The sequence below is a fragment of the Heptranchias perlo genome, chromosome 41, assembly GCF_035084215.1.
Source record: "Heptranchias perlo isolate sHepPer1 chromosome 41, sHepPer1.hap1, whole genome shotgun sequence".
In the NCBI taxonomy this organism is placed as follows: domain Eukaryota; kingdom Metazoa; phylum Chordata; class Chondrichthyes; order Hexanchiformes; family Hexanchidae; genus Heptranchias; species Heptranchias perlo.
In genome coordinates this window covers 4,064,865-4,087,992 of record NC_090365.1, presented here as the reverse complement: position 1 = coordinate 4,087,992, position 23,128 = coordinate 4,064,865, and the positions used below count along the sequence as shown (strand labels likewise).

The following is a 23,128-nucleotide window of genomic DNA, read 5'->3' as shown; positions in this document are numbered from 1 at the left end:
ACGCGCTTTATCTGGCTTCTTGTGACCCGTGCACAAATCTTTACTATTCCGCCAGGTCACAACTGCCACTTTTACACCCAACGCGCACTAGTTTACGAGTAAATTGCCCACAATCAGTTGGTGCTTTTTTAATATATGTACACAAGATGGCGACAGAGTTGGGAAAGAGACTTCTGGAAACTGCTCCACAGTGTCACCTAATGGCTAAAGCCTGTAACTACACCGTGACCGTTGACATAGGAATTTACAATGGTAAACGTTGACAGAAAAGCACGACCAAAAATCATGGCAACAGGAAATAAGGTTTGTGGACAGGAACATATTTTTTACAGAAAAGCGTATCTATGATTATTTTACTAAGTGTACATATTATTTTACAAAAATCACATTAGGCCTGAGGTGTTTCCTAGCAACCAGCTCAGGACCAGCACTGGCTGAGGCCTGGCAGTAGGCCGCTTTGCTTGAGCCCCATCCCACAGGTGGGGAAAAAAACCCAAAAAGTTAATGAAAGATAAATAAAATTATTAAATCATTTTCCCCCTAATTAGAGAGCAAATCAAACAGCAAGAAAATAACCCTCTTACCGAGTTTAATTTCGCAGGGTCTTAGCCGTGGGTCTTCCAGGATATTCAGGCGTCTTTTCTTACGCCAGCAGCGAGCAGGGTAAGTGTACAACTGTCCTGGGGCCAACCCTAAGAAGAGATAAAGAATCAAGGTCAGATATTTTAAATAGAACAGAGACGGTCGCGCGGAGATTTGATAGAGGTATTCAAAATCATGAAGGGTCTGGACAGAGCGGATAGAGAGAAACTGTTCCCATTGGCGGAAGGGTCAAGGACCAGAGGACGTAGATTTAAGGCGATTGGCAAAAGAACCAAAGGCGACATGAGGAAAAACGTTTTTACACAGCGAGTGGTTAGGATCTGGAATGCACTGCCCGAGGGGGTGGTGGAGGCAGATTCAATCATGGCCTTCAAAAGGGAACTGGATAAGTACTTGGAGGGAAAAAATTTGCAGAGCCATGGGGAAAGGGCGGGGGAGTGGGACTAACTGCATTGCTCTTGCGTAGAGCCGGCGGGGATTCGATGGGCTGAATGGCCTCCTTCCATGCTGTAACCTTTCTATGATTCTATATTTGGTGATGGCTGAAGGAAATGTGCACATATGTAATTTTAAAAAAAAATGATAGATAGATTTATGTTGCAACCAAAACCGTGTTACAGCAAGTGCAATGGGGAGGAAGATAGTCCTGCAAAGGGGTCAAATATACCCTGGGTACTGACCAGGAGGCAGTCAATGGGGCAGGAAAATCAGCAAGAGGACATGGGATCAGGAATGGGAAGAGAATCAAAGAACCAAACAATAACACAAGTCTCCTAAACTATCTGGGGGAATCCTTGTGCCAGTTTCCAACCCCAATGTCACAGGCAAACTTTCCGATTGCACTGCTGTAGTTTGCTTTGACCATTTTATTGCCAATTTAGGTACAGCTGTGCTTTAAATCCTTGAAGGGCACAGCACCACACGAACCCTCTGCTCAATAGCCCAATATTGGCCTTGGAGGGAGTGCAGCGCACATTTAGCAGAATGATACCCGGGCTAAAAGGGTTAAATTATAAGGCTAGGTTACATAGACTAGGCTTGTATTCCCTTGAATAAAGAAGATTAACGGATGATCTAATTGAGGTTTAAGATGATTAAAGGAGTTGATAGGGTCGATAGAGAGAAACTATTTCCTCTGGTGGGGGGAGTCCAGGACAAGGGGGCATAACCTTAAAATTAGAGCCAGGCCGTTCAGGGGTGATGTCAGGAAGCACTTCTTCACACAAAGGGGAGTGGAAATCTGGAACTTTCCCCCCAATAAGCTGTTGAGCTCAATTAAAAATTTCAAAACTAAGATTGATAGATTTTTGTTAGGTAAGGGTATTAAGGGATATAGAACCAAGGCGGGTAAATGCTGTTGAGATATACATCAGCCATGACTTAATTGAATGACAGAACAGACTCAAGGGGCTGAATGGCCTCCTCCTGTTCCAAGCCATCTCTTGCCCAGGTTACAAATCTCTTTTGCCCTGTCTCTCGTTGGGAAGGGGTTTGCCTTCAACATCGGACATTGGAAGCCAGGAGAGCTGATCTGGGATCTCCTCAGAAAGTCTGTCCCCCAAGTGCGTTGCTTGGGAATTTATTTTGGTGCTTTTCATCAGCTCTCAGTGGCAGCATCCGGGCACGTTTGTACTGGGAGGTGCACAGTCAGGCCTGTAGTTCAGGAGAAATCAAATTACCTGCTTGAGGCATGGCTTCTCGGCTTTGCTTTAATTAAAACCAGTTAAATATTCACATCGCTGGCTGCACGGGCCTGTGGCCGACCTCCGACCTCACGGCACGGTTCAGCGGGAGCCTAGAGTCTAATTGCGGTAAAGGACTCCCATTAGTGTGTCACAACACGGCCCTTTTCACCTCTGGGGGGGATCCTCAGTCTGATTCTAGCCCCGACTGATGGGATGAAGGTCTCCCATCTCTGTTCGATACAGACTCTAACAACAGTAAACTGTGCAGGAACCAGAGGGTGAACCCATGAATGTCAGCTGAGGTCGCCAGGCAGCCATCTTGGTAACCGAGTGCCTGCTGAGTAACAACAGCATCTTAGCTAAGACTAGAACTTAAGTATCTAATTGGAAGAGGTCCAAGTTTAATATCATTCTTTTTGAGCCATTTTTTCTTGTCTTACTTTCTTTTCCCCTTTTCTCGCCCCTCCTCTCTCCCCCAGGAAGGGGGTGGGGGGCGGGGGTACGGGTTCCATGGCAACCGGGTGCTCTTTACTCCTGAGCCTGGTCAGCGAACGTAAGCAGAGGAGGTGGGGAGGTTTAGGGAGGGAAGTCCTGAGCTTAGGGCCTAGGCAGCCGAAGGCACGGCCGCCAACGGTGGAGCGATGAAAATCGGGGATGCGCAAGAGGCCAGAATCGGAGGAGCGCGGAGATCTCGGAGGGTCGTAGGGCTGGAGGAGGTTAGAGAGAGATAGGGAGACAAGTGGGGCAATGAGGGAGATTCCAGGTGTGTGGGATTTTGGTTCTGAGGGAAGTTCGAGCCCATTTCTCACGGGGCTATCCAGCGGGAGGAATGAGTTAATGGAACATGTTGAATAAACAAACAGCCACAGATCAATAAGTTTTAAAATGGCTTTATTTTTTATGGGAAAAACACTTTTAAAACAAGGTCCTGATTCCTCTGTGTTGGTGTGGAGACGAGTGGGAGGAATTAATAACATTTTTTTTAAAAAGGCAGCAGTAGGAATTAAATAAAAAGAACAGTAAGAGGACTTAATTTAATAAAAACGGCGACAGGAAACCTTAATCAAATAATGTGGAGGCTGCCAAACAAAGGAGGGAAACAAAATTAATTTCCCTGGAATTTTTTTTCAAGATCTGCATTAGAACTGCCTCCTACTCATGTGAATTCTCTTCCTATCTCTCTGTTTTAATGGAGGCAACAGCAGGGGAAATAATTAAAGAAGAAACAGCGAGGGGAGTAATTAATAAACTAAATAAGGAGCAACGGCCGTGGGCTTGAAGTACAGCAGAGTGAGTGACCAGAGAGGGTGGAGAGGTGAGAGGCAGAAAAGGTGAGGGGTGCGGGGGAAGCTATGAAGTGACGGAGTGCGTCCAGAGACAGCCTGGGGGTGCTGAGAAGTGAGGTAGGAGTGGGATGGAAAGTGTTGGGAGTGCAGGAGTAGTGTGAGTGGGAAATGAAGGACAGGAATGGGCCAAAGGCACAATGACAACAGGTCTAAAGTAAAGGAGCAAGAGGAGGTGGGTGGTGGGAACAGGGGAGGCGCAATCACGCCACCTGGTGGCAGGAGGTCTGTCATAACAGTGTGACAGGCAAATGTTGACATACAGTTTTCCCATTATAAACAAGTGACATGTTAACATAGGGTTTCACATTAGAACCATTGATATTAAAAGCGTGGCTCAAAAAACATGGCAGAGGAAGAGTAATGTGTATAAGAATATGCAAGACTTTCAATAGTGTATATTATCAGTAAAAATAATAATATATAAAAAGATGGCATGCTCAGCTTGCATTTCTAACTTGTAGCATGGAAAGCAATTGAGCTCTGAATGATCCTGCCCAACATTTACATAACAGTCAATGTTAACTTAACAGCATTTAGATCTTGAGGCCTTAAAGGGACGTGCTTTATATTGGCAGCAGACTAAGACACTGTGTGTTATAAAGCATAATGCCCCTGTCCTTAAAGAAAAGTGTATCGTTTGATGTACCATGAATAATGTCACAGGAACTCAGCTAGTAATATATCACATGCCAAATGTCACACCTTGTAACCGATGCAAAATAATCTTAAAACACTGGTGGCCGCAGAGCTGCAAACTAAAACTGACACATTCTAACCTGCAAAGTGCTCTGGTCAAATGGCAATTAAACTCAGACAGTGAGCCCAGACCGTGAGCCCAGACTGTGAGCCCAGACAGCGAGCCCAGACCGTGAGCCCAGACCGTGAGCTCAGACAGCGAGCCCAGACTGTGAGCCCAGACAGCGAGCCCAGACAATGAGCTCAGACAGTATGCCCAGACTGTGAGCCCAGACAATGCACCCAGACAGTGCGCCCAGACAGTGAGCTCAGACAGCGAGCCCAGACTGCGAGCCCAGACAGCAAGCCCAGACTGTGAGCTCAGACAGTGTGTTCAGACAGCAAACCCAGGCAGTGTGCCCAGACAGTGTGCCTAGACAGTGAGTTCAGACAGCGAGCCCAGACAGTGTGCCCAGACAGTGTGCCCAGACAGCGAGCTCAGCCAGTGCTTATTTACAGCAATTATATCTCCTGGTCCCCGGGGCCACCTTAAACACAACTCCACCTTATCACCGGATTGATACATTGTGCTTTCGGTGATATAATGCTTTTGTCCTGGGACATCCACTTGTATTCTATATATAACTCTATCCATCTATAATCAGGGCTTATTCCCTCCTCGTTTCAGGATTCGCCTTTATTCCAGATCCTGCTACTGGGTTTTGATTTCATTCCAATGAGTTTTTGTGACAGATTTTCGTTCAATGTGCATCTGACAAAAATGCTGCAGCCTAGAGAAAAAAATTACATCCAAGCACTGCACCAAATTAACCCCTTCACCACCCGGCATCAGTGAGCTGCATTCTAATACTTCCTCTATCTAACTCGCGCTCAGCTGTGGGTTTCAAACTCCTTTTTCTCCTGGTCCAAATGTTCTCCACGCTTATCCAGAAGGCGATACATTATAAGGACAAGAGGAAAGAAAGAAAGACCAATTTGCGCACAGCAAGATCCCACAAACAGTAAAGCGATAAATGACCAGATCATCTGTTTTTAGTGATGTTGGTTGAGGGATAAATATTGACCCCAGGACACTGGGGAGAACTCCCCCTGCTCTTCTTCGAATAGTGCCCGTCTGATCTTTTACCTCCAGCTGAGGGGGGCAGACGGGGCCTCGGTTTAACCTCTCATCCGAAAGACGGCACCTCAGACAGTGCAGCACTCCCTCAGACAGACCACAAGGATCGCAGGTGTGAGAGGAGCAAAAGTCCACTCTGGTGCAATAGAGAGATGGGAGTCAAAGTCAAAAGAAAGAGAGAACGTGCATTTATATAGCGCCTTGCACCACCTCAGGACGTCCCAAAGCACTTTTTGAAGTTTAGTCACCGTTGTAATGTAGGAACATTGAAATCTCACGACCGCGCCCTCCCCCACCCCCACTCCACCCAAACAAAACAGAAACTAAAGACGTGCCTGGGCCCCGGTGAGTCTTTTCCATCCAGATGTAGCAGTTGTTCTGGGCGACACCAGTCTGCGAGTCGAGGAATGGGAGACGCATGCTCCGCTCAGCGCACAGACGCGCATTGTAGCTACGACAGTGCTCGATCGCCTCACGGTAAAAATCCTCGCCCAGCCTGAAAAGCAGGAGACAACGGAGAACGCGTTAGTGTCGCCTCAACTCAAACATCTCAAGAACCCGTCACCTTCCTTCAGTGACATGGCAACCGCAGAATTCCCTCAGAGTGAAATTGCCAGGGGAATTGGAACACTTAAAATAATAGATACCTGGGAGCGAGTTACAGGCTGGAATCTAATCGAGGGGTTCAGAAGGTTTATACATAGAATAATAGATAGCCAGGAGTGAGTTACTGCCCATTGGCTCACAGCAAGGTGGCACAAACAGCAATTAAATAAATGACCAGATAATCTGTTTTAGGTATAAATATTGGCCAGGACACTGGGAGAACTCCCCTGCTCTTCTTCGAATAGTGCTGTCCCCATTAGGGATCTTTTACGTTCACCCGAGAGGGCAGACGGGGCCTCGGTTTAACATCTCATCCGAAAGACGGCACCTCCGACAGTGCAGCACTCCCTCAGTACTGGGCCTGGGAGTGTCGGCCTGGATTTTGCGCTCAAGTCTCTGGAGTGGGGTTTGAACCCACGACCTTCTGACATCAGAGTGATACCCACTGACCCACGGCTGACACAATATTGGTTTCTTTTCAGCCTAATTTTCTCCCCTCCTGTCCTGAAAGTGGGGATACTGTTTCTCACCCATCAGGTACCATTCGTCATCTGAAGGCCATCTGGTGGGCATTTCAACTGCAGTGTGCTTCACCTCCTAGCTGGCAAATCCCACACACATTCCAGCAAGGGGGTCAGCGGACTGTGATTAGAAGGGGGATCTCCGCTTTCTCTTTCCCCTGCCTGGGCCAAGCACACTGAGCCCGATGCTGCGTAGCACAACCCTTCACCCCATCACTGGACACCACACTGAACCACACAGCCACAAGAAGATACAGTACAAAGAGCCGATTTTAAACGGTCAATAAAGTCAGGGTGTACTGCTGATTAGATTAAACTGAGTAAATAGATGTGGAGAATCAAAGCCTTGGCTCATCTTATGAACAGCTTGTTTTTTTTTCCCCCAGTGTCCCAACTAATTCTGGAACTTTCCTTCCTGAAACCAGGACGCCAAAGGACACACGCGAAAACTTTTGCAGTTTAGTTTGGTGGTTCCTCGATGTTTGTTCCGCTCAGTCGCTGCTTTAAGGACTTTGGCAGCAACTTGACAGAAAAATGACCAGCTGTTGTTCTCAGGCACAGAATTAGCCACCACGGCAACCGCTTATAAACTAGGCGTCGGACGATGCCTCTCCTGGTAGACTTGCCGTCTGGTGTGGTGCTTCGCCCCCTGGAGACCAGGAGGTGTGTGCGGAGCTCAGCCGAGGGCCAGTGGTCTAGGCTGACACACCCAGTGCCAGTACAGAGGGAGTGCTGCACTGTCGCAGGTGCCGTCTTTCGGATAAGCCGTTAAACCGAGGCCCCGTCTGCCCTCTCAGGTGGACGTAAAAGATCCCACGGCCACTATTTGGAAGAAGAGCAGGGGGAGTTCTCCCCAGTGTCCTGGCCAATATTTATCAACCAACGCCACTAAACAACAGATTATCCGGTCATTATCACATTGCTGTTTGTGGGATCTTGCTGTGCGTAAATTGGCTGCCGCGTTTCCTACATTACAACAGTGACTGCACTTCAAAAAAAGTACTTCACTGGCTATAAAGTGCTTTGGGACGTCCTGAGGTCGTGAAAGGTGCTGTATAAAGATGATATCTCTTATTTTATGGGCTAGAGAGAGGGAATGAATCTGCCTGACACCCCACTCCTGATCACGGTCCTGAGATTCCTGCTGGAAAACGAGTGTATGGATATCCGATTGGAACAGGATTAAACTTAGCCGTGATGCCACCCATGGTTAAATAGTCTGTTGACATTCATTGTCTAGGCTCACACACGACGAGGCGACTGGTGTCTGTGGAACTGTACCCCAGCGTCATCGGTGAGGGAACAAAAAGGCATCAGGATGGAGTGCCCCTTTAAATACTGTAAAACCCAGTGTATAAGTTACTCCCCCATTTTATGGCTGCTTTTTCAGTTAAATAGATCAGTCTATATAAGTTACTCTGTGTTTCCGGAGTACATAGCAACAGAAGGAAAGATATGCATTTATATAGCGTCTTATCTTTTCTCCCATAAACATCTGCTTGATCAGCACCCCATCCACCACCCTAAACATTCACTCCCTTCACCACCAGCGCACTGCGGCTGCAGTGTGGACCATCCACAGGATGCACTGCAGCAACTCGCCAAGGCTTCTTCGACAGCACCTCCCAAACCCGCGACCTCTACCACCTAGAAGGACAAGGGCAGCAGGTACATGGGAACAACAACACCCGCACGTTCCCCTCCGAGTCACACACCATCCCCACTTGGAAATATATCGGCCGTTCCTTCATCGTCGCTGGGTCAAAATCCTGGATCTCCCGACCTAACAGCACTGTGGGAGAACCTTCACCACACGGACTGCAGCGGTTCAAGAAGGCGGCTCACCACCACCTTCTCAAGGGGCAATTAGGGGACGAGCAATAAATGCCGGCCTTGCCAGCGACGCCCGCATCCAAAGAATGATAAAAGAAATCTCAAAATGCTTTTAATGCGCTGAATTACGCTGACGTGCAGCGATGGTTCTTGTGCAGGTGAACACGGCATCGCTAACACGCACAGCAAGATCCCACAAACAGCAATGAGATAATGGACCAGACAGGGTTTTTTTTTTCTGCTGGTGTTGGCTGAGGATCGAATGTTGGCCAGGTCACCGGGAGAGCTCCCTGCTCTCTGAATGGTGCCGTGGAGTCTTTAACATTCACCTGAATCATTACAAGAGGCAGGCGTGATTTTAACATCTCATCTGGAAGACTGTGCAGCACTCGCTCCCCCGATGTGGCACTGAAGTGTCAAGCTGGACTTTGGACTCAGGCCCTCGCGAGGGGCTTGAACCCAGAAATCTTCCGACTTGGGAGGGAGAGTCCTACCAACCGAGCCAAGCTGTAAGGAGCGCGATCCACACTCTGGTCATGCCCACCCTGGGCTCGCTGACCTACACTGGCTCCCAGTCCGGCAACACGTCAAATTTAAAATGATCATCCTGTGAGTTCAAATCCCTCGCCCCCTCCCTATCTCTGTGACCTCCTCCAGTCCTACAACCCTCCGAGATCTCTGCGCTCCTCCAATTCTGGCCTCTTGCACATCCCTGATTTTAATCGCTCCACCATTGGCGGCCGTGCCTTCAGCTGCCTGGGCCCTAAGCTCTGGAATTCCCTCCCTAAACCTCTCCGCCTCTCTCTCCTCCTCTAAGGTGCTCCTTAAAACCTACCTCATTGACCAAGCTTTTGGTCACCTGTCCTAATATCTCGTTATGTGGTTCAGTGTCAAACTTCTGTCTGATTTACGCTCCTGTGAAGAGCCTCGGGACGTTTTACTATGTTAAGGGCGCTATATAAATGCAAGTTGTTGTAGATTCTACAGCAATTCTTCATCATTTCAGGTCAGACATTTTACCTTCTCTGTATCTTATAGCTTAAAATGGCTCCACATTACTGCACATGTGCAGCACAGATGTACAGACGGTTAAAATATTTAAAGAGAATTGGTTCGTAAAAATTTGTCTTAATTATTCTGCACACAGCTGAACCCTGATAAACAGAGACGAGGTTGTGCCAAATAGTTTTGGGCCTGGACTTGCGTCGGGTCGAGGTTACAAGATAACCATCTTGGAAAGGCTTTTTTTTAAACCGCAGCCCATGTAATCTTTCACTTAGCAATTCAATCGAAATGCAGACAGAAAAAGGCATTAACAGTAACACAGATTTCATACAAATATCTAAACGTGGCCACAGACTGCGGTGGGGGGGGGTGGGGAGAAGGGGTGAGGGGGAATGGGGAGGAGGAGGGGGAATGGGGAGGAGGAGGGGGAATGGGGAGGAGGAGGGGGAATGGGGGAAGGGGCGTGGGAGAGGGCGGGGAGGGAAAGGGCGGCAGGAGGGGAGGGGGCGAGGGAGGGGAAGGCCAGGAGGAGGGTACAGGGAGGGGAGGAGCAGGGGAGGGGTAGGGCAGGGAGTGGGAGTGAGGGAAGGGAGGGGAGGAGGGGAGGGAGTGGGGTGAGGGAGGGCGAGGAGGTTGAGTGAGGGGAGTGGACGAGGGCAGGGAGAAGGAGGAGGAGGAGGGAAGGATTGCCTTAGCCGCTGTGCGTGTCGGCATTGAAGAGTGGTCAGTGGTCGTTACATGTACTGGCGGCAGCGATTCCTCCATCCCTTAACAAGCAGGGGTCAACCCTGATGGCAATTCTACCCTCCCCGGACTGGGGATACTGAGGGCAATTGTAGCAGCCCGACCGCTGCCCCATCTGAGAGCTACTAACATAACTCAATCCAAAGATTGTACCTTCTGAGTCAGCCCAATCCCACCCCATCCCCATTCCCGACATGGCCAAAACCCAACTCCAACACAATCCCACCCCATCCCCATTCCCGACATGGCCAAAACCCAACTCCAACACAATCCCACCCCATCCCCATTCCCCAAATGGCCAAAACCCAACTCCAACACAATCCCACCCCATCCCCATTCCCGACATGGCCAAAACCCAACTCCAACACAATCCCACCCCATCCCCATTCCCCAAATGGCCAAAACCCAACTCCAACACAATCCCACCCCATCCCCATTCCCGACATGGCCAAAACCCAACTCCAACACAATCCCACCCCATCCCCATTCCCGACATGGCCAAAACCCAACTCCAACACAATCCCACCCCATCCCCATTCCCGACATGGCCAAAACCCAACTCCAACACAATCCCACCCCATCCCCATTCCCGACATGGCCAAAACCCAACTCCAACACAATCCCACCCCATCCCCATTCCCCAAATGGCCAAAACCCAACTCCAACACAATCCCACCCCATCCCCATTCCCGACATGGCCAAAACCCAACTCCAACACAATCCCACCCCATCCCCATTCCCCCCACGGTGAATCCCAAGGAAAGGCAGGAATATCAGTGTTGTGTGGAGCGACATGCTGGGAAGGAATGGGGCAAATTAGTGGAGAGGGTGCAGAACATTAAACTGGGCTCGATCACAGCGACCATCTCACTTCAAAGTAATTCATTGCATGTGACGGGGTTGTGAGATGTTTTGAGAGATGTGATAGGGCGCTATTGTAAGTCTTTTCTTGTCCCACCGTCACACAACCAGCTCCTTTAAGGAGCGATGCCTTTAACCTCCTGTCATATAATTACCTCACTTTTGCTCACTGCAGCTTGTGCTAATTTCTCAGTCACACCATCACTGCTGTGTTAGCTTGAGCCAGATGATTCTGCTCATCGCTGAATTCTAAATCAACAAATCGAGCAACATGCCCCGAGGCTCCCCTGATGGCTCGGCTGGTTGAGGCAGTGAATTACTGAGCCAAGCAGGCCCAGGAAGGTCTCAGGTACAATCTCCCTCCGGCGTGGAGTTAACAGATCTCAACGGGTAGCGTAAGTAAGAAAGAACCTGCATTTATATAGCGCCTTTCACAACCTCAGCACGTCCCGAAGCGCTGTACAGCCAATGAAGAGATTTTGAAGTGTGGTCACTGTTGTAATGTTCTGTCATTGGCCTCAGTACCCCAGGGTTAGGCTTGGAAAGAAGACCAATCAGCCAGGTTGCCCGTTGCTAATCGCCATCTAGTGACCCGTGCTGGGGGCAAACGTCCGGGGGGGAGGGCAGGAGCCAGCTCGGCCGTCACAGTCCCACGGTTGAATAGCCGGCCAGCACTCACTCTCTAGGATCAAGCGCGGACAATGGCAGCTTGGGAGGGGCGGCTGGGTGCCCCTGGTGCCAGTGTCCAAAACGACCGGTCCGAGGAGAGGGAGGGGAGAAGTACAAGGGAATGATAAACGGCCCGGTCACTGAGCTAGACAAGAGGCTGTGGCCTTCGTCCAAGGCTTGGCACTCGGGTTGCCAACTCTGGTTGGACATATTCCTGGAGGTTTCATCACATGACCTTCCACCTCCCAACTGTCCCGCCCAGTCAGACAGCCACCCCCCCTCCAATATTTTTATAATGAGTAAATAAAACTATTCTTTTTATGCCCCTAAGATTTTTTCCCTGAGTTGCTCGCAGCAGTTCCAGGAGATTAATCTTTGATTCCTGGAGACTCCAGGACAATCCTGGAGGATTGGCAACCCCACTTTGTGCGTGCGCACACACACAATCAATCAATCAATCAATCAATCATACACACACACGCACACACACAATCAATCATACATACAGACACATACATACACAATTACACATACAGACACACACACACAGACACACACAATCACACACACACAGATACAGATACAGACACACACACAATCACACAGACACACACACACACACAGACACACACACACACAATCACACAGACACACACAATCACACAGACACACACAATCACACAGACACACACACACAATCACACAGACACACACACACAATCACACACACACACACACAATCACACAGACACACACACACAATCACACACACACACACACAATCACACACACACAGACACAGATACACAATTACACATACAGATACAGACACACACACAATCACACACACACACACACAATCACACACAATCACACACACACACAATCACACACACACAGACACAGATACACAATTACACATACAGATACAGATACAGACACACACACAATCACACAGACACAATCACACACACACACACATACAGATACAGACACACACACAATCACACAGACACACACACACAATCACACAGACACACACACACAATCACACACACAGACACACACACACACACACACACACAATCACACAGACACACACACACACACACACACACAATCACACACACACACAATCACACACACACACAATCACAGACACACACACACACACACACAATCACACACTGGGTCGTTCAGCTCCTCTCCTGCAGAAGACTAGTGACATCATCGCAATAACAAAACAAATGCCAGAATGTTCTATTAGGCACTGAATTTATGGGCTGTCTGGGCGACATATAATGACTGCTGCATAGTGATACTGACTTCACGGAGCACATTTAACCAGAAGCAGTGCTTTATGATGCTTTTAATGTATTCCCATATTTTATTAATCAACCAAGAAATCAATACCATAGTAGATTAGACTGGGAGTCTCTTGACCCTCTCACCAGCCCAGATCAGAGCAGGCTTGGGGCAGCATTAACGTAAGATGTGTCTGAGAGCTGCTTTGGGAACAGCATCACCTCCGAGCTCCCCTCCAACTCACACCCCACCCTGACTTGGACGCAAATCGGCCGTTCCTTCATCGTCGCTGGGTCAAAATCCTGGAACCCCCGACCAGAAACCACCATGGGAGATCCATCACTGCAGGGACCTCAGCGAGTCGTGGAGAAGGTCCACCTTCTCCGGGCAACTAGGGGGTGGGCAATAAATGCGGCCACATCAAATAAAATCTGCGTGTTTCTCCTTTATGTTCATCAGGGTGGAGGGGATGGGACAGTTTCCCAAACCCCAGTTGTCCAGAGCCAAGTAGGTCGAAGTTTCGGCTCTGGGCTGGGGCGTGTACACCGATCTCTGCACCAGGGTGGTAACTGAGGCAATTGCATCTGGACTCAGTGCCCCTGGGTCATGTCAGGTGCTTGGGTTAGGGGTTGCCAACCCTCCAGGATTGTCCTGGAGTCTCCAGGAATTGAAGACTGATCTCCAGGACACTGCTGCGAGCAAAAACCCGGGAGAAAAATCGTCAGGTCGTTAAACAAATGGTGGGCTTTTTAAAATTTTCTTTGAACACTTTCGCTTATTAGTTACGAAAAATATTGGAGACGGGGGGGGGGGAAAGAAAAGGCTGTTTGACTGACAGTCAAGAATCATCCAATCGGTTAACGAAGAGTCTGTTCGCTTTCCAATTGGACGTGGGAAGGCGGGCCACCGCGAGGATGGACGTGTCGGGCGACCAATGGCGGGAGCGCGGGGTGGGCGGGGCGCGGAGCGGTCATGTGATGAAACCTCCAGGAATACAGGCAACCAGAGTTGGCAAGCCCGTTCAATGAGCCTGGGTGAGGGGGAAGAGAGAAACCAGACAGGGTTTCTCCTCACTATCCAGTGATTCCTGCTGGAAAACACTCGTGTTTGGACATTTGGATGAAGATCTCATCAAGAATGTGATTTCTTGGAATTGAAACGTTGTTACTGAGTCATTAATTACAGAGAAAAAAAAAAGGGCATTTTTCCAGCGGGGACGGGGGGATTATTTTTTTGGTCAGAAGAGGGAATTTCACCCAGAGGTCTGTTCAGTTAAAATAAAAACCTCCTTTTTCCCTCTTCCTTTTGATACTGAGATTTTTAATTATGAAAGGTTTTCGATGATTTTTTTTTTCATAATCTACAAAGCGGCCAACAGAAATCAGACCACGACCTTTGACCCATCAAGTCTTACACCAGGCAATCAAATATTCAAGATAGTTTGAACAAGAGAGAACGTATATTTTTGTAGCGTCTTATCACACACAATGATAGAATGTTCCAGAACAGTCTGTGCTGGCGTTTATTCTCCACATGAGCCATTTAGTCTAATCCCACACTCCTGCTCACCTCCCCCGAATATTCCGCTCTTCAAGCAACAATTTCATTCTCCTCTAAAAGTATTTACACCATCTGCTTGTCGCAGAAATAGAGAGATTATATAAACTAGGGCTGTAGTCCCAGCAATGTAGAAGTTTAAGGGGTGATTTGATTGAGACTTTTAGGATTTTGAAAGGAATTGATAGGGTGGATAGAGAGAAACCTTTTCCGCTGGTGGGGAAGAGTCTAGGACAAGGGGACATAACCTTAAAATCAGAGCCAGGCCATTCAGGAGAGAAGTCAGGAAACACTTCTTCACACAAAGGGTGGTAGAAGTTTGGGACTCTCTCCCACAAAAAGCAGTAGATGCTCGCTCAATTAATAATTTAAAATCTGAGATCGATAGGTTTCTGCCGGCCAAGGGTATTAAGGGATATGGAGCCAAGGCGGGTAAATGGAGTTAGGATACAGATCAGCCATGATCTCACTGAATGGCGGAACAGGCTGAAATGAAAGCAGAAAATGCTGGTAACACTCAGTGGGTCAGGCAGCATCTACGGAGAGGGGAAGGGAGGGTTAATGTTTCAGGTCGATGTCCTTTCGTCATCACCTGAAATGTGAACTCTGTTTCTCTCTCCGTAGATGCTGCCTGTCCTGCTGGGTGTTTCCAGCATTTTCTGTTTATATTTCTGCAACAACAGTAACTTGCATTTATATAGCGCCTTTAACGTAGTAAAACGTCCCAAGGAGCTTCACAGGAGCGATTATCAGACAAAAATTTGACACCGAGCCACATAAGCAGATATTAGGACAGGTGACCAAAAGCTTGGACAAAGAGGTAGGTTTTAAGGAGCGTCTTAAAGGAGGAGAGAGAGGCGGAGAGGTTTAGGGAGGGAATTCCAGAGCTTAGGGCCCAGGCAGCTGAAGGCACGGCCGCCAATGGTGGAGCGATGAAAATCAGGGATGCGCAAGAGGCCAGAATTGGAGGAGCGCAGAGATCTCAGAGGGTTGTAGGTCTGGAAGAGGTTACGGAGATGGGGGGTGGGGGGGGCGAGGCCTTGGAAGGGTTTGAAAACAAGGATGAGAATTTTAAATTGGCGTTGGCAGACCGGGAGCCAATTGTCAGCACTCAGCGAACAGCGAGAGTCAGAGGTGACCGGGGCAGGGAAGGGTTAACTGTAACAAAATGCACAGAAAGTAAAATGGTCCACTTTACAGGGGCTCTGATATTAAACATACAGAGCGAGCGATCCCTGCACAGACTCCCGACTGCTGTGTTAGAAGCTGTTTAAGTGACCCAGGGTACTAAAATCACTGAGCAGCAGGTTTGAATTGAGTGTAAAATTGGCCCACTGAGCTCGAGAGGAATGTGCTCGTGTCTAGTATATCAGCAGGGGGGTTGTAGCGAAAAAAAAAAACCAGGCAACAGCTCAACGAGTGGGCACCATCTGTGTGAAGTACTTCCAGCTGAATCCCGGTGGCAGACTTGTGCCTACTGCCCAGGCAACGCTGTGCCAGGCTAATCAGAGGCTTTGCCACCATGGGCGGCGGGAGTCAGGGCACTCACTGGCCTCTTCCCTCCGGCCTGTCGGATTGTTTCAGCCGAGATATAAAAAAAGAACAAGACGAAAGCTACGGATGCGCAGCTGGTCCGTCAGTGCGTGGTGAGAGCTGGTCCGCCAACACATCAATTCTAAAATCCTCACCCTTGCTTTCAAATCCCTCCGTGGGTGAGACGTTAAACTGAGGCCCCCGTCTGCCTGAAAAGGGCGGTGGAAGCAGATTCAATAGTAACTTTCAAAAGGGAATCGAATAAATACTTGAAAAGGAAAAATTCGCAGGGCAGGGGGAGTGGGATTAATTGGATAGCTTTTTCAAAGAGCCGGAACAGGCACGATGGGCCGAATGGCCTCCTCCTGTGCTTTATGATTCTATGTGTAAGACAGAAGACAGGACTGTTCAGATAAAGCACCAATGTCCCAAACCTAAACTTGTCTTTCCCCTTCCACAGATACTGTCGGACATTCCGCGTGCTCCCAGCATTCCCTGTTCTTATTTCCAGCTCTCTGTGACTTTCTAAGATGTGGGACTAATTGGACAGCTCTTTCAAAGAGCCGGCACAGACACGATGGGCCAAATGGCCTCCTTCTGTGCTGTATGCTTCTATTCTACGTGAACCAGACGCTAAAGGGAATCACTTGACAAGTTCAAGAAGTGTGCACCCGGTGGGGGAGGCTCCTCCTGGGAGCACTCGGTCGGAAAAAGGGCCCGAAACTCCAGGGTCACTCCTCCGCCAGCTGAATGTGTTACGGAGCGTGGCCCCTGCCCCCCCCCCCCCCCACCGGAGGCTAAGACGTGAAACACCTGGCCCAGATCGCAGGGACAGAGTCATTTCCATAATCCTGAGGGGGGCCCACACACCTACGAGTGTATCAGAGGCACCTGCACCGTTGTCCCAGTGCAAATTGGAGCGAGTCCCCACTGCTTCAAGAGGAGGCAGTCAAGGTCCAAAAAGAAGGAAATGCCAAAACAAAAAGAAAAACCTGCATTTATATAGCACCTTTCACAACCTCAGGACGTCCCAAAGCGCTTTACAGCCAAAGAAGTACTTTTGAAGTGTAGTCACTGTTATAATGTAGGAAATGCGGCAGCCAATTTGCGCACAGCAAGCTCCCACAAACAGCAATGTGATAATGACCAGATAATCTGTTTTTTAGGTGTTGGTTGAGGGATAAATATTGGCCCAGGACACCAGGGAGAACTCCCCTGCTCTTCTTCAGAATAGTGGCCGTGGGATCTTTTACATCCACCCGAGAGGGCAGACAGAGCCTCGGTTTAACGACAGTGCAGCACTCCCTCAGCACTGCACTGGGAGTAGATTCTGTGCTCAAGTCTCTGGAGCAGGCAAGTTTATTTTAGTTTATATTAATGGTGTCTCCTCAGTTAGAGAGGATAATCGTGCTGTTGCCTTTCTGTTAATGACACTGAGGGAACGCAGTCACCCCTTTGGTTTATTTAAAATAGACGTCTGAAATTCCTCCTCCTTCTCCGCAAACTCCACGTTTAAATAACAAAAGGCAACTGGCCGCTGTAGAACTGCAAGACAACGAAAGCAAAAATACCGCAGGTGCTGGAATAAAAACCTGGAAACACTCAGCACGTCAGGCAGCATCTGCGGAGAGAGGGATGGTCAGGGTTAACATTTCAGGTCGATGACCTTTCGTCATAACCCAACCAAAACAAAAAAAACCCAGTGAGAGGTCATCGGCCTGAAACATTAACCCCAACTCTCCCCTCTCCACAGACAGTCGCTGACCTGCTGAGTGTCTCCTGTAAAGATCCACCCCTGCAAGTTTGCTAACGCCTTAAGACAGGAGGGAGAAAAAACTGTCTTAATAAATCAATAGACGTCAGGCAACCAGATTCCAGCCTGTACCTGCATTTCTTTCAATTTAAAAAAAATTCCACAAATTTTTATTAAAAAAGGTGAAAAGTTAAAAACAACATTTCCTCTGTGTTCCGTGTGAACCAACTTTCAGGCCATATCCGAGAATTCATTTTGTTTGATGTTAGGATGATATTAAAGGGAAACACTAGAGGTAAGTACAACCTCCAGGGCTACTGACCAAGTGCTGCATAGAACGTTTAGGCTGGATGGCTCTTTTTCGGCCAGCATGGACACGGTGGGCCGAATGGCCTCCTTCTGTGCCGTAACTTTCTATGATTCTATTCTATGATTATCTAGGCCCCCAGCTCCTGATCCAACAATCACCAAAATACTCCTGTACAGTTTTAACATCAGCCTGTGTATTGTTAAACACCGAGCGCAGCCTAGAAACACTGTAACATCAGCCTGTGTACTGTTAAACTCCAAACGCAACCTGGAAACACTGTAACATCAGCCTGTGTACTGTTAAACACCAAACGCAGCCTGGAAACACTGTAACATCAGCCTGTGTACTGTTAAACACCAAACGCAGCCTGGAAACTCTGTAAGATCAGCCTGTGTACTGTTAAACTCCAAACGCAGCCTGGAAACACTGTAACATCAGCCTGTGTACTGTTAAACTCCAAACGCAGCCTGGAAACGCTGTAACATCAGCCTGTGTACTGTTAAACTCCAAACGCAGCCTGGAAACACTAACATCAGCCTGTGTACTGTTAAACTCCAAACGCAGCCTGGAAACGCTGTAACATCAGCCTGTGTACTGTTAAACTCCAAACGCAGCCTGGAAACACTTTAATTGTGGGGCTATTTTTACTAAATCATAAATGCCTGCTGCCTGTTTCCCATTAGTTTTTATTCGCAGTCAATTTATTCTGAAGAACACCAGCATTTCCCTGACAGGCTGCAGTGCTCCTGCCAACTGAGGGAGAGCTGAGCTGGACTCGGGAGGATCAGGGAGGAGAGGAGCAGGGTTCCCTGGGAGGGAGGGGGTCCCGGGAAGGGGGTTTCCTTGCACCGAACAAATTTTAAGCAGGGCTTTCCTGTGCACTCAGGAATTCCTGTGGTATCTGGGACAGCCCTAATTATCTATACAGCCCTCAGGCTGCCTCAGGTGACTCCATCTTTCTCCTTTCCCCCCCTCTCCACAGCTCTCCCCCTCCCTCCAAATGACGATCACACCCTGAAGGGCTTCCCTTCAGGGTAAAGTAACTGACACAGGGTTTCACAGATGTCAGGCATTTAAACATCACCGAACAAAAAATCATTCCTAGGCACTTGGCCAAATTTCAACGTAGGATCTCCTCCCGGCTGGGAGTCCTATTAGCCCTCGGCTTGCTCAGTTACGCAGATGTAAAATGCTCTTTGGCAACATCAGCCACAACCCCCCCCAAACACAATACAACCCCCTCCCCACCCACAGTACACCCCCCTCCCCAAAAACAATACACCCCCCTCCCTAAAAACAATACACCCCCCTCCCCAAAAACAATACACCCCCCTCCCCAAAAACAATACACCCCCCTCCCCAAAAACAATACACCCCCCTCCCCAAAAACAATACACCCCCCACCCACAGTACAACCCCCTCCCCAAAAACAATACACCCCCCCACCCCAACCACAATACACCCCCCAAACGCAATACAGCCCCCCTCCCCAAACACACTACAGCACCCCCTCCCCCTCTCTTATCCCTGGTGCCAAGGGTTTACTCTGATCTTGAGCTCTTGTTTTTAAATCCAGTCTCTGCAAAGTGCTGCTGAATCTATTTTCAGGCCATTTCTTTTCTCTCTCCTCCCCCTCTTCCCCCCCCCCCCCTCCTCTTTTTGTAGGCGTGAACTCCTGCTGGCATGAGGTTCCACGGGAGACACTCGCCTCCAGTGAACCTGGGCACCGACTGTTTTCGGGCTATTCGGCTAAGAGGGCAGCGCAGCCGAGCTGTATTCCGCCCTCGCCTGAAGTCCACAGCACCCACAAGCACTTTGAAACACAGCCCGCTCGATAGGTGACCAGGAGAAGGCTCAGTCGATCCTAGGGGCCCTTCTGGAACCTTTGGCTGAGACCAATTAGCTCAGCACAGGCTGGGGATGGGAACCTTGGACCTGCTTGGATTTTTTCAATTAACTTTTGGCACAACAGATCTTCACAATTGCAAGGCTGCAAAAAAAAAAAAAGAAGGCATTCGAGGTGCAAAAAATGGCAGTCCCCTCTATAACAAGCTTATTTAGGAGGGGTGGGGGGGGAATAATTTTCTGTCGGCTGAGCGTTTTATTGCCGCCGGCTCCACCGCCTTTAATTGCCCTGCAGTTCCCAACGTCTACCCCCGGGTGGCGCTGCCGCGCCGCTGGTCACTGCAGTCCCCCCCCCCCCCACCTCCTCCTCTCATTAAAGGCGAGCGGATTGCTGCCGCTGAGCCCTGATCAACAGCCCATTAACTAACACAGTAACACCACCACCACACATATATACACAGGGCTTACAATATACTCCACGCCACCAGGCACCTTTAAGGTGAGGAGGCACTCTGCATCAAAAAGAGTTTTCAGGAGGAGGGGGGAAATCCAGCCCCCCCCCCCCCCCAAAAAAAAAATGAAACTGTCAAAGAAAAAAAAAATTAACAAAAAAAAAATGTTGTTGCAAAAATGAAAAAAAAAATTGCAGCCAGCAAAATGCTCCACCATCACATTATTACAGGGGTGCAGAAAATTATTGAGTGCAATGCACTTGGCATATATTAATTATAAAGCATATATTGCATGCAAGTTTTTAAAGAACTGCCAAATGTAACAAAGATCAGGGCAAATTGCAAATGCAACGCAGAAATATTGCAGATACTCACGATTTTAAAGGATTCTGAATGACTGTCGCCATTTTGATACAATAAAATACTGTAGATCACAATTGTGGTTTTAGCATTACATTTTGACCATTCAGAATATGGAACAGGGCTGCGGCCAGAAAGCGGCCAATCACAGGCGCCCTGGTGCCTGGGGAGCGACGTCACCTGTGCGGAGGGGCGGGTCTGCGCCTGCGCCTGCGCTCCTGGGGTGGAAGGGGGGGGGGGGAAGAGAGGGAAAAAGGGGTATCCCAGTGCCTGCTGGGAGTTGTAGTTCCCGAGGGGCCGCGATGCCTGGTGGGAGTTGTAGTCCCCTCTCTCTCTCTCTCTACCTTCACTCTCTCTTGGAGTGGAGCTGTCAATCACCCAGGGGTGGAATGACTCAGCTTGCCATTCATAATTGCACCACACAGAGGGAGCTGTGAGGTCGCCCATCACTCTGGCTTCTTGAATGGGCTGTGCAGAAATTTCCATCTATTTAACCAGCCTCTGGAAGTTTGTTTTTTTCTCCCCTTTTAATTGCAAGTCTGCTGTTCATCATGAGCTGGGGACATTGTAGCGATGAAAGAGATTTCACCAGGAGTAAAGCAAACGTGGCAAAAGAACCAAAGGTGACATGAGGAAAAACGTTTTCGCACAGCGAGCGGTTAGGATCTGGAATGCACTGCCCGAGGGGGTGGCGGAGGCAGATTCAATCATGGCCTTCAAAAGGGAACTGGATAAGCATTTCAAAGGAAAAAATTTGCAGAGCTACCGGGGGAGTGGGACTGGCTGGATTAAACAGAGGACCTTTCTGTCCTCTCAGGTGGATGTAAACGATCCCATGGTGCTAGTTCAAAGAAGAGCAGGGGAGTTCGGATCGGTCAATCCCCTGTGGGTGGCGGAGAGGGCCCAGGGGCTGTGTGGCCGGGTCCTGCTCCTACTTCTTGTGTTCTTTAGATTTGTGGTTGGGATCAGATCAGCCATGATCTTATTGAATGGCGGAGCAGGCTCGAGGGGCCGATTGGCCTACTCCTGCTCCTATTTCTTATGTTCTTATGTTCTCCCCGGTGTCCTGGGCCAATATTTATCCTTCTACCAACATCACTAAAAACAGATTATCTGGATATAATCACATTGTTGTTTGTGGGATCTTGCTGTGTGCAAATTGGCTGCTGCATTTCCCTACATTACAACAGTGACTGTACTTCATTGGCTGTAAAGTACTTTGGAACCCCCTGAAAAGCACAATATAAATCCAAGCCTTTCTTTTTGTCAAAAGCTGGTAATTCTAGGCCTTTGGCCATGCGAGAGAGGTGCATGAGTGTTGGTAATTGTGGAATATTTGGGGAAGAGGAGAGTGAAAGGGGGAACTATTTTTCGATCAGTCAGGTATCCCATGTATGGAAATTTATCACTGTGTTTAAGATTCTCCAAACCAAGCAAATGAGAAATCAGACTTTCTATTTGCCCGGTATGGATTGCACACTCTGTCCCTGTCACGACACACTCGAGAGAGATAACTGCAGGGTGACAAGACCCATATCTTAGACACCCCTCCAAGTGTGCTAATGGGAGCTCCTTGAGGTTAGCTAACTAGCCTCAGCTTGGCTCAGTTTGTCACACTTCAGTCTGAGTCTGAAGGCCATGGGTTCAAGCCGCACTCCAGAGATTTGAGCACAAAATCCAGGCCGACGCTCCCAGTGCCAGTACTGAGGGAGTGCTGCACTGTCAGAGGGGCTGCACTGAGGGAGCGCTGCACTGTCAGAGGGGCTGCACTGAGGGAGCGCTGCACTGTCAGAGGGGCTGCACTGAGGGAGCGCTGCACTGTCAGAGGTGCCGTCTTTCAGATGAGACGTTAAACCGAGGCCCCGTCTGCCCACTCAGATGGACGTAAAAGATCCCACGGCCACTATTTCGAAGGAGAGCAAGGGAGCTCCCCCCAGTGTCCTGGGCCAATATTTATCCCTCAACCAACATCACTAAAACAGACTATCTGGATATAATCACATTGCTGTTTGTGGGATCTTGCTGTGCGCAATTTGGCTGCCGCGGTTCCTACATCACAACAGTGGCTACACTTCAAAAAGTACTTAATGGGCTGTAAAGTGCTTTAGGACGTCCTGAGGTCGTGAAAGGCGCTATAGAAATGCAAGTCTTTTTTCCCCACAAACCTTTTATAGACATCATTAAAATTATACATAGAATATATATGTATGTAACAGAGTTTACAAACTTATTGGGTCAGGCTGTAAATAAGCATTTACACAGCGGGACTTCCCTGGTGGGGTTTATTCAGGCGTTTGAACTCGGAGGGTGACCCAGTATAAAATAGG

General features: G+C 48.8%; 1 protein-coding gene across 1 annotated transcript in view; it reads right to left on the bottom strand.

The window, feature by feature from the left end:
* LOC137305962 (zinc finger protein neuro-d4-like) overlaps nt 1-20,891 on the bottom strand; it is a 63,108-nt gene extending 42,217 nt beyond the window's left edge. The window contains exons 1-3 of the mRNA XM_067974933.1: nt 20,817-20,891; nt 5,783-5,943; nt 585-692 (exon numbers count right to left, since the gene is read on the bottom strand). Coding sequence (XP_067831034.1) covers nt 585-692; nt 5,783-5,943; nt 20,817-20,848 — 301 coding nt within the window. The 5' untranslated portion in view covers nt 20,849-20,891. The remainder of the gene's footprint in view (nt 1-584; nt 693-5,782; nt 5,944-20,816) is intronic.
* Between the last annotated feature and the right edge of the window lie 2,237 nt (nt 20,892-23,128).